At 41.2% G+C, this 11296-nt stretch overlaps 1 protein-coding gene across 2 annotated transcripts in view; it reads right to left on the reverse strand.

Annotated features, from left to right (window-relative positions):
* CACHD1 (cache domain containing 1) overlaps positions 1-11296 on the reverse strand; it is a 224106-nt gene that overhangs the window by 79999 nt on the left and 132811 nt on the right. For both annotated transcript variants that reach the window (XM_019528449.1, XM_019528448.1), the window contains exon 4: positions 8277-8383. In XM_019528449.1, coding sequence (XP_019383994.1) covers positions 8277-8383 — 107 coding nt within the window. The remainder of the gene's footprint in view (positions 1-8276; positions 8384-11296) is intronic.

Raw genomic sequence — 11296 nt, forward strand, 5'->3', positions numbered from 1 at the left:
AAAAAAAATCAACAAAACTTCCGGATGCTGCTTCTTCAATTCAAGTTACCCAAGGATTAGACAGACTGTGGGGAGACAGGGATCATTTTTTACACCCTGACATGATGCCAGTTTAGTGGCATTGTAGTAAATGTGCCACAACTTAAAAGAAAAAATACCAGTTGACAATGTTCTGATAGCATGGAAGGTGTAGGCAAGGCATCAATTTTCCTTAACCTTTGTGTAAGGCACTTCCTCTGTGATGAGAGTAGTTTCTGAGAAGAAGGAATCCTAAGTAATCTGAAATATAACAGCATGGCCACACTTCTAAAAGACACGTTTCATGACATTTGACATTTTTGTTTAAGTTCCAGTTTCTCAGTCATGTTATTGGGAGAGAATCTAGGTTTCCATTAAAACAAACAAAAAAAGAGAAACCCAGCAATAAAATCACGCCCAAACCACAGGGAGAATTTCTAGTGGCATTAGTTGTTGAGAAAAGTTTAAAAACATGAACTCTAAAGGATCAAAAGCAAAAAGGCAAATGCAAACCCATCTTTTTTTTGGGGTGGGGGGGGGTTACTTTAATGTAATCATTTTAAAAACAGAACTCTCTTTTTGTGAAGCCTGACTCTCAATTTTTAAACACCCAAGATTGTCAGTACTGAAACTGTCTGGCAAAATCCTGGTTACATGAAGAGATGATATCATGCACACACACAAACCAGCATAATGTTCTGTACCTGCTCTCTATATTAAAAGATAGGAAGTTACTCTTTCTCCTTTTTTGACTCTTCCTCATTATTTCAAATTTGCAATTTATTATCAGCTTTCCTGCCTGGCAGCAGGCTTTTCAGTCACAGGTACGGGCTGCCTGAGCGAGCTGCCTAGCTGTATCATTTAGTGCTTGCAGCTCAGAAAGTTAAAACCTCCAGCAAGCATTTTACTGTTTGCCTCTGGCACAGGTGTGGAATAACTGATGGTAGACCTGAGAAAGTGGTCTTTTACTTTTTTGGTATTGCAATGAGGTGAAAATATTATAGTTTATTTGAAAATATTACTGGCTCATCTGGGTGTTCATGTCATACACAGAGCAGGAAGCCGTGAATGTTGGAGATTATAATTTGAATTTTTCCTGTGTCGGTTTGGGATTTTACAAATTTGGAAGGGAAGGGAGGGGGGCAGGGATTTCAAGACAGTGATTAAATCGGGAACTCTGCAAATGACACTACTAATATCTTGTTCATATAAAAAGGATGAAACTTCACCAGAACAGAAACTAAGGGCACGTCCAGATGAACCTGGCTGGGTGGTATGTGGCACCGCAAACATGTCTGCAGCGCCACATACCGCACAGTCATCTGTTCTCCGTGCTGCAAGAGCACACTGCCCGGGAGTGCACTGCTCCAGTTTTCTTTCCCGTGGTTGTTTTTTGACCCCTAAGTAAAAAAAAAAAAGAAAAAAAGAAAATGCGGAACCTCCCCCCCAAGAGCAGTGCATACATTGGCAGCGTGCACAGCTGAAAAGTGGAGCCGGTCTGCCCAGAGCCTATGCAGCAGGATCGCTGCAGCTGCAGCCCCGGGAGGCCCCCAGGACCCCAGGTAAGGCTACTGGGGCCAGCCCAGGACTGGCCCCAGTCTCCCCCCTACCATCCCCTCCCCAATAACTTGCCATGTGCCAAAGTCCATGTGGCACGGGCGTTCCTCAGGGACAAGCAGCTGTGGCACAAGGTCTGGTTCCCCAGGGAACCAAACACCTGCACTCGCCTGAACGTGGCCTAAAGGGTTTTAGAAACCTCTTTGAAAGTTATCAGTGCAGAATCTGGGATTTAGCCACTCATTTAAAGCTGACAAAGCAACTTGAACAGCTTTATTCCCAGCTCCCCCCACCCCATATTAAAAGTAAAATAAGCATACAGCATTTTAGAAAAGTTTCTAGCTGCTGCATTGAAGCCATCCTCTTTGTTTTCCTAAGGAGTGTTTTTTTGGGTTTGTTTTTTTTTGTTTTTAAATATCACTTCTCTCCTGGGAAAACAAAAACATTCAGGTTCCTAATAAACCGATTGTTCTTAACCCTCAAACATATTATCAAACATATTATTTGCAGCCTCAATGTCCTCACTTGCTGTTCTTCCTTTTCGAAAAGTTCTGACAGTTTATTTCCTTCAGCTAGTGTGTTAGTTCAATGCTGCCTTCCCCAGGGGCTGCCAATTTTATCATAACCATTGCTTATTTTTCTATGACCACAGCATGCAATCTGCTGTCAGATAAGCAAGGACCACTTCAGCTGAAAAAATAAAGCTACTTTTCCCCTTCCTTCAGGTGCACTCTTATTGTCCGTCAGCTCAAGCTAAAAGAATCCCCTACAGAGACTTCCTACTTTCTTGTCGTCTCCTGTGAATTCTAAGAGATACTCTTTTTAGACTCTTTCACCCCACCCCAAACCTTTCAATCTCTAAAATGTCTGCCTGTACTTTAGTATCCTTCTGCATCTCCAGCAAAACCAGTCTTGGGACAAGGGATACGAGCACAGGAACATGACAAGACATACTGCAAGGTGACTTGCTTGCCAGCCTTCTACCTTAAGGACACATTTTTCAAACTTATTTCAGTTCCAAAATTTCAAGCTAGCAGGAGCTGGCAGGAGACTGAGCAACACTTTTCTCTAGAACTATTATTTTGGGTGCCTCTGTAAACTTGGCCAAAACAGTGGCCTACAAAGAATTCCTCTCTTTCAATGTAGGATGGGTTTTGTCTTCCCTTTTTCATTTGTTGATCAGGTTCAGTTTTGCAAAGACACTTTCAGTTCTTCTCTCTGCAGTATAAATAATATATAATCTATATGTATATGTCTAAAGTGACTGATTCCATCTGCTATTAAATATGAAAACAAAACTGAAACGAGCCATGCCACCAATGGCCTGGACTTTGCTATCTACAGCCAAGATGTGTTAGAAGCGTCACACTTAGGTTTTAGACACTAAGTGTGCAGGAACTTTTGGTGCAATTCCTTAATCCTGCTCTAAACATCAAAAAAATGTTTAAAAGGACTAAAGCTGGCCTTCAATATGCTAGCTTTTTAAAATATAATGTGGTATTTTTCTGGTTTCAAGATGGCAAAACCCCTTGCTGAAAATAATACTTCTGGGAGCAAGGGGAGAGACTTCTGGTGGCAAAGGTCAGGGGTGGCTGACCTTAATTAGAGCAGCTCTGAGAGCTTCTCTAATTAAAAGTGGCACGGCACAGTGCCCCCACACTTCATAATGCAGCAGGGCCGCTTTTTAACTAAAGCTCATTGAACAGCACCTTCACTGCTATTTTAAAACTCGGGGATGCTGATAGATGAGACATGGAGGCCGGCTGGATTGTGCTAATTATTAGCACACTCCAGCAGACTTAATTAATCGAGTCTGCTTTGACACACTCTAATTATAGCATGTTGTAGCAGCATCCTGGCAAACCTACAAGTACCCCAGCAGTTCGGGTTAAACTTATCCCCACAGCAAGGAGAATGGGCAAGGCATTCCACACTTATGCTGATGTAGAGTATAAGGGAGGCACATGTGAATGGTCGCAAAGAGGGCCATTCTCCAAATTCTGTAAAGAAAGTTCACTGTAATTCTGAACAGGCTCAGGCAGTGGTGTTGAACCTCTGGGCATATCATCCAGCCTTCCTACGAGCATTTGGCAAAAGGGAAGTAGCGGCAGCATTAGTTGCCATTCCCCTGCTTCCAAATTTCAGCACCCAGGGGGAGCCCCTAGGGCCTGATGACATGGTCCAGTGTGCTAAATCATGGTGGCACATGGCTGGGCCAGTGCACAAGGACGTTCTATGACCAGATCCAAGTGTGTAGGGCTTGGCTGGCTCACAGCAAGATCTTAGCCATGGACTGACCCCATGGCTAAGGGGGAGTTAGATTCAGCCAACGGACCAACCCTGCATGTGGGATCTAGCCCATGGACCAACTCCGCACCACTCATCTGGTCTGTGGGCTAAGGCAAAAAGGTATTAGAGGGCTTGGGGAAGGCGAAGGTGGTGGAAGTTTCACTGGATCACTACTTAGGTGTGCACGAGTCCAGCTTAAGGCTATATATACAACTGGTGGTAGTTCCTGTGGTAGACACCTATCATGTGCAGCTGAAAGACCCGAGCTTTACCCTTTATTATTTTCAGGGGCAATGGTCAAAAGAAAAAAAGAAAGAAAAATATTTTCAGTGCTTTTTATTAATTTTACATTAAGCATTTGTAGAGAGAAAGAAAATTCACACCAACAGCTTTCTTTTTTTTTTCCAACCACCAAAATGAAGGTGTGTAGGTTTGTTGTTGTAATTTTAGTGAAAAAATTTAAAACAACAACAAAAATGTTCATGGGATGTTTTTAAAAAATAACCAAGAATCACATCTTTGGAATTTTTTATGAAATTTGCTTCCCTTTTCTCACTCAGCTCTCTTGTCCAGCACTTACATCTGCTGTCTATATCTTGGATCCTCTACAGCAGCAGCTGTGTCACAGCCTTGCCAGGAGTCTGTGGTATAGATTCCATTCCCTTCCAACACCTAGAAATTTCCCACTCTAATCTCATTTACTTAGGCTACATTTGACATGGGCCAAGATTAATATTTTAAGATCTAAGGTTCAGGTCAAAACAATAGGGTATAACTTTGTATTTTGCTCATGGCTTCTTCAAACCAGGCTACTGAATTTGGGAAACTACTATTTAAAAAACAAAACTAAAACTAAACACAATGCCCAAGGGGATTTTTTCTTAAACTGAATGGCAAATTTGGGGCCCCAACTGTAGCAGGCCACTGCACTCAAAATGCGTAACCTGAATTCTGGGAGTTCTTGGGGACTTCAGTTCCCAGAAGTATCCTAGAATTTAGAAACAGTGGCAAGGGAAGTCAAGGGCAAGAGAAGCAACAGAACACTAGACTAACCTCATACATCTTAGGGGTTTTCTGCCCTAGAAAATGAATTCAAATGAAAGGTCAGGGATCAATTAAAAGTGCAATTAATATTTCTTACTGTGGAAGCTTTTATTTGGGAATAAGAGTCTTTTGTTGCTATTTAGCTTAACCCCCCCCGACCCTCCCCCAGCACTTCTATTCCAGAATTCAGCCTTAAAATTTATATCATTCAAGGAAGGGATGCCACAGAACTAAAATCACTGCAGGTGACACAGAGGGGTCCAGGAAAAGGAGATTACAGAAAGTAATCAAGAAATGCGAGACTCTAACAAAGTGCCCTCAAACACTTTTAGCCACACCTAGAGGTCTACAAGAGATAGGAGTTGACAATGTGGTGTTCTGACATCACTTGCTATCACACTGATCCACTGCATCTCCCTGACTCTTAGCTATCCTGTTCCTCATCCTGTACTTTCCCAGCACAAGCAGCCAGGAGCAGCGTGTGGGAGGGGAGAAGCAGGTCAGGGTGGCCCTGTATAGATGAAGTCATGTGAGAAGGAACTGTAACTTAGGCAAAAAGCATCTCAGTTGGGGAAATGGGTTGGGTAGACATCCGGAGAGAGAGATTATTTGTTTATTCAGAGAACTACAGGTTGAAGTCCTCTATCCTTAAAACAGGGACAATTCAGCCAATGGAAGGGCAAGCTGTTCCACAATGCCCTACCAGATAGCTAACAAGCTTCAGTTCAAAGGAATCAAGCCCAGGGATTCAAGTCAATTCATATCTATTCTTGGACTTCCTACTGAGTTTAACAATAGGGTTGCCAGTTAGCAAGCAACAAACTATAGAAATGATGTTAGTTTTGGAGATTCAGGCTCTCGTCCATTGGGAATTAGACTGATGCTGACTCAATTCCCACAGTCCACCACACAGGCGCTTGGGACGGGCTAATTTCACAAGTGCTTGAGCTGTATATGAACTAGCAAGCTATAGATGTCTCCATGTCTTCTTTTGAATTCTTTTTTTTTTTGCTGCTATTTCTTTTATTTCACTATATGTACATCTACAAGCTGACCTATCTATCAACCTATTTATTAAAATGAACAAAAATAGCAGCAGCAAAAATAATTGAGAAGGAGATATATATCAGAGACAGCAGAGTCTGAGTTTCTGCCATTAGTCTAAAAGGCATTGTGCATTTCAAACATCTTAATAGTCAGTTTTCCCTGGAAGCAATTCCAATCACACTATTCTCAGAAGGGTTAGTTGGGGAAAAAGATGATTTCTATGCTAAATCTTCTGAATGCAAAAGCTACAAAACACAAAGAGACTTTTCTCAGACAAGATTCTTTGGGTAAATGTGATATCTTTTATTAGACCAACTAAATAGTTGGGAAAGTTGTTCTTTGCAAGCTTTCAGCCACAAACACCCTTCTTCAGGCATAAGGAGTCTGCTGGTGTTATGTGTTCTCCACGACAGAATAGCAGACCTGCATTTTGCATATTGGCTGCTATTCCATCATGGAGAACACATAACGCCAGCAGCCTTTCCCTATGCTGAAAAAGGGTGTTTGTGGCCAAAAGCTTCCAAAGAACAACTTTCCCAACTATTTCGTTGGTCTAATAAAAGATATCACATTTACCCAAATAACCCTGTCTGGGAGAAGTCTCTGTGTTTTGCCCTGAATTGCATGTTGATTATTGCTCAACATACCCTTTTTTCACATTTACCTCAAGCTTTCTTCATGCTGTCCCAGTCCCTTTTAACAGCCCCCTAGTTCAAGCAGAACAAAGAACTCCCACCAAAATAAATTCTTTGGGAGCAGTCCAGTGGAAACAGTCTGCTGTAGCTCAGCATTCACTCTACTGAAGCACCTCTCCATTCACACTGTATCCCTCGTCCTTTCTTCTCTTACCTGAATGTGAAATGGTCATAAATAGAGAAGAGTATGTGACTTAAAATTCTTTCTGTTCAATAATCTATGGTATAATAGGTTTTTTCAGATACTTTTAACTAGATATGGTTTTCCCTGCATATTTTAATGTGTACTAATAAGCATCTCTTAAAATGAAGTGTTTGGCCTATGACTGCTAGCTTTTAACATGCATGGAGGGAAGTAGCTTTCCATTCCCATTCTGGTGAGGCAGTACAGATTAGAATCCCTAGCCTCTGCGAGCCAGTATTTGTGTTGTGTATGGTAACAACTGCTCTCTGTGTAGATACTTCTGGGCAGCCTTCATTTTCCTAGCAAGCTGAAAATTTTGAGTGGACAAAGTTAGGGCATCTGTATCCCTATCAATCACAGGAGTAGTGATGCACTTAGAGAGGATAAGAAGGAAAAAAAACCAAGCGTCATTTTACAACCAGTCCAAAATTTCACAGCATTTATTATGACCATAGAAATGAAACATCTAGTGGTAAAGGAAAACTTTGAAAGGGATACACAGTCAGAAGTTCTAGGCCAAAACATGGCCTTCCTTCATCATACTTGTCAGAATATGTTCAAAGTTAAGTAGCTGCAGAGGATAAAGGAACCTACTACTTCAATGGTGAGACTATGAAAAAAAATTACTCTAGCAGGATCCATGAGAATTACAATTGTGTACTTCGACTGGTCCTGCACTGGTAGTAAATGAACAGAACCTGGGCTGAACTGCAACATATAGCCAAAATATGAAGTCTTCTTATGAGTTACAATCCTGAGCAATCAGAAGCAGTTAAGGTTCACAAACTAATGACATTTTCTTCCTTTTAAAAATTAAAATCCCTGTATCATTTTGAGTGAAAAAGATGCTAAAAAGAAAACCTCGCTGCATGGATGGACCAAAGGCTAAATTTTCCAGGGCTAAGTCACACGTCTTAGGTTGCAAGTGTATTTCCATATTTAAAGTGTGTCAAGAAAATAGGTCAACTCTCAAGATAGAAATTCCATGACAAGTCAAAAAGAGGAAATATTTTAGGATATCCTTGTACTTTGGAGTTAATGCAGACCACTGCAAAAGCAGCTTCGCATTAGCTGAAGTCCGCTAGGACGATGAGAAAGGCATTTCAGTTTGGCCCCATCAATGGCTGACATTGCTGGTGCAAGAGCAGACAGGGCTAGGAAAAGCAATATGGGAAAAGGTGAGAAAAGAGATAGCCCCCCCAAAAAACACAACAAAATTATACATGGCATGCTGGAATAAGTTGTCATGACACTTTTATAATTAAAAAGTACTTAGAGTAAGGAGATTACGTGAGGTACCACCTTTCAATTATAACATCTCAAATTAAGAACTGCATGACAGTTTCAGAGAGAAATACAAATTCGTCGCTACGACATTCTACACTAATCTAAACCAATGGAAAAAAACAATAAATGCAAATAAAAATGATTCTATTACTAACCAGAGTTTAAATCACGTCCAGGATTGAAGGCTCTGCTATTAACAGTCGTAGACAGTCTATCGCAGCTAATAGTTCTGGAAACATTAGTGTTAAAATTCCCATCAAACCTGAAATGACAAACAACAAGATTAGAAAAACTAAAGTTAACTTTACTTATTAAATTGATATATCTCATGCAAGTAAGTAACAATTTCCAGTCTATGGTTCTATGGAAGACTTGCCGTTTTGTAAACACAGAACAAGTTCTCTTTGCATTTTAAGGTCACAGGCAAGGCAATTTTCAAAGCACAAAGCTTAGTGAGATAAAACTCCTGCCCTTGGGGCTATAACCTACTCTCTCCTCCTGTGTTTTATATTTTAATTTTATTCCCTGTGATATGCAAATAATTGTGGAATCTAGAGTTGGAAAAGGCTAAATTCATCTGCATACCAGTGCATGATTGTCCCCCAGAAGAGTATTTAGGAGGGCACTGTCCAGTCCAGCAATCCAGTTTTGAGAGACTGAAATGCAAAAAAGGTCCTTTCTGGGAGAATTGTCTATAGACTTGTAGGTCACACTACGAAGAGCTTTTTCCAGCTATTCAGCTCCTTGACCTGATTTCATCCCATTGTTCTGTTATACACCTTTTAAATAGTTTGAATATTTGCTGCCTTGAAATACTGCATTTGCATGTGGTTCTCTGTGCTTCTTTGGAAGACTCTCTGAGCAGATACAGTTGCAAATCTCCTTTTTAAAGGAAGGACTGAAGGCTTCCACTGCATTCAGAATGTGAAATCTGTCAGAAGTATATTTTATTCCATTCTTATCAATTACAAAGTTTAAAATGGTAACAGAACCTCTTTTTAGATACCAAAATATAAACCAAGCCCTTTTACAACTACTGCACATCTTTATAAAATCAAGTCATAGAACGTTTTTGATCTGGGTTTTTAAATGGCATACATGTTTGTTCATAAACATGTTTCCTATGTACAGTACTTAACTAGCAGTACTTCTAAGCACCAGGAATATAATCCAATAAAAGGGAACCTGGTTATTAGATCCAAACGTGTAAGAAAAAAGAAGCAACCAGTGTCATCTTACTTGCTGATATTTACTGACCACGGTCACATTTTTAAACATGAGGGGAACTCTCAAAAGAGGAGCTTCCTAGACTGTCTTGAACAAGAGCTGGTAGAAAGCAAGCTTGTAAAGAAATTAGGGGCAGTGACAGTCTCTTCAGCATCATCAATTATCATCAACATCTTTACATCTGAAAATCCACTGAGAACACTGAAATACACCAACCAGTATTTTTGTTCTAACATCAATGGAAAAAATAAGAACTCCTCGCATGTTTTCTACAATATCCAGTGTCTCATTTCAATTCTTTACCTTCAGCCCAAATTCAGTGAAGGACTTTAGCACCTGCTTAACTTCAAGCATATGCTTACATCTCATAGTCTAAAACAGGGGTGGGACTACTTAACTGCTTCAAGGTAAGCACATCTATGGACTCGCTTCATTAAATCGTGGCTTAGAATAGTAAGATATAAACTGATCAAAACAACTGGATGAGGGAGTGGGCATTGAAAAGCAAATTGCTGAGCATCTTGTGTGCATTGTCATAAAAAACTAAAGCAGTAAATATGGGCTTTGGGCAAGCACTATTTTCTGGGTTTTTGTCTGTTCTATGCTTTACAATGTTAAGCACAGTGACTTGGGTCTCCCAGTCACTACCCCAAACACAAGCAGTAAATACATTTCCAAACAACCTCAGTTAGAAAACCAAACCATGTGAAAAGAAAACTAATGCCATAGACACGTGAAAGGGATACCGCAGGGAAAACCCAGGGGCAGCGAGCTGTGCCACATGATAAAACCCTGTGATTCAAGATAAAGTTATGAAACTACAGCAGTTCCAGTCCAAGGTAACTATTTCTTGAGACTTCTCTTTTTTTGTGCACTGTTGCCAAGCTAAAAATGTCTTCTTTTTACTAACAATCAAACAATTTTACTTTGGTTCTTGCTGATCTACGTTTTACATAATGAAAACGTAATTTTTCTACCAGGCCCTGCCCCACTGCAAGGCCCCAGTTAGAAGGGCTGGATTCAAATTTAGGCGTTTAACACAAAGCATAGTGAAAAGATAAAATTTGGTTATCAATAACTTTTTTTTTTTTTTTTTTTTTAATTGGAAAAGTTGCTTGTGGCAACACTGTGTTGATTTAAAAAATGGTTTTACACCATGCTGTACCCATCCCAGGAGTCCCCTCCTCATTCCTGCACACTCATGCCCCAAACCAGCCCCTCCGCAGCACAGAGTTGGGTCAGAGCAGTCCCAGTAAGATAGGCTGACCCCACCAGACCCCTTGACAGCCAGGGCTGCTCTGACCAAGCTCAACATGCTGTGGTCCCTGGTGCACATGTAAACACAATGCTCAAGAGCAATAAACTCTGGTGCGATATGCGCTGGAGTTTATTGCTGCCTGCTAATAGCATGTGTAGATGTACCCCATGTTACTCATACATGTCAGCTTCTGCATGTTACCCAACTTTTGCAAGTGTCAATGGAGGCCTGGATGTGGGGTCTGCCCAAAAGTGAGAGCATCAAAGGTCTTACCTGCTGTATAGCTCAACCTACGTCAGCAACAAATTGTGTACCACTCACCACCCCCGGAAGCTTCTCTTGTGATATGTGTAGGAAGCAGCAGAGGGAGCTCAAAAGCATCTTCTTCCTGCAGCACTACATAAGCACTAGGACCGTGTGAAGCTTCAGTAGCCAATTCGATTCGGAGGAGATTTGGCCCGATTCAGTGACCGAAACTCCAAATCCGAATCGAATCGGGAGACCAATTAAAAGGTCCAAATAGGAAGCCGCCAAATGGATTCAGAAGAGATTCAGCACCGCTTCGGAAATTTGGCCATAGACTAAACAGGGAGCATTCCTCACCACGCTGGACACAGCTGCCTCCAGCTGGTAAGTCTGTTGTGGTGGGGGGAGGGGGAAAGGAAAGGGCGTGGGGGAGGGAGGGATTGA

The sequence above is a fragment of the Gavialis gangeticus genome, unplaced genomic scaffold, assembly GCF_001723915.1.
Source record: "Gavialis gangeticus isolate Ggan-Ray unplaced genomic scaffold, GavGan_comp1, whole genome shotgun sequence".
NCBI lineage: Eukaryota > Metazoa > Chordata > Crocodylia > Gavialidae > Gavialis > Gavialis gangeticus.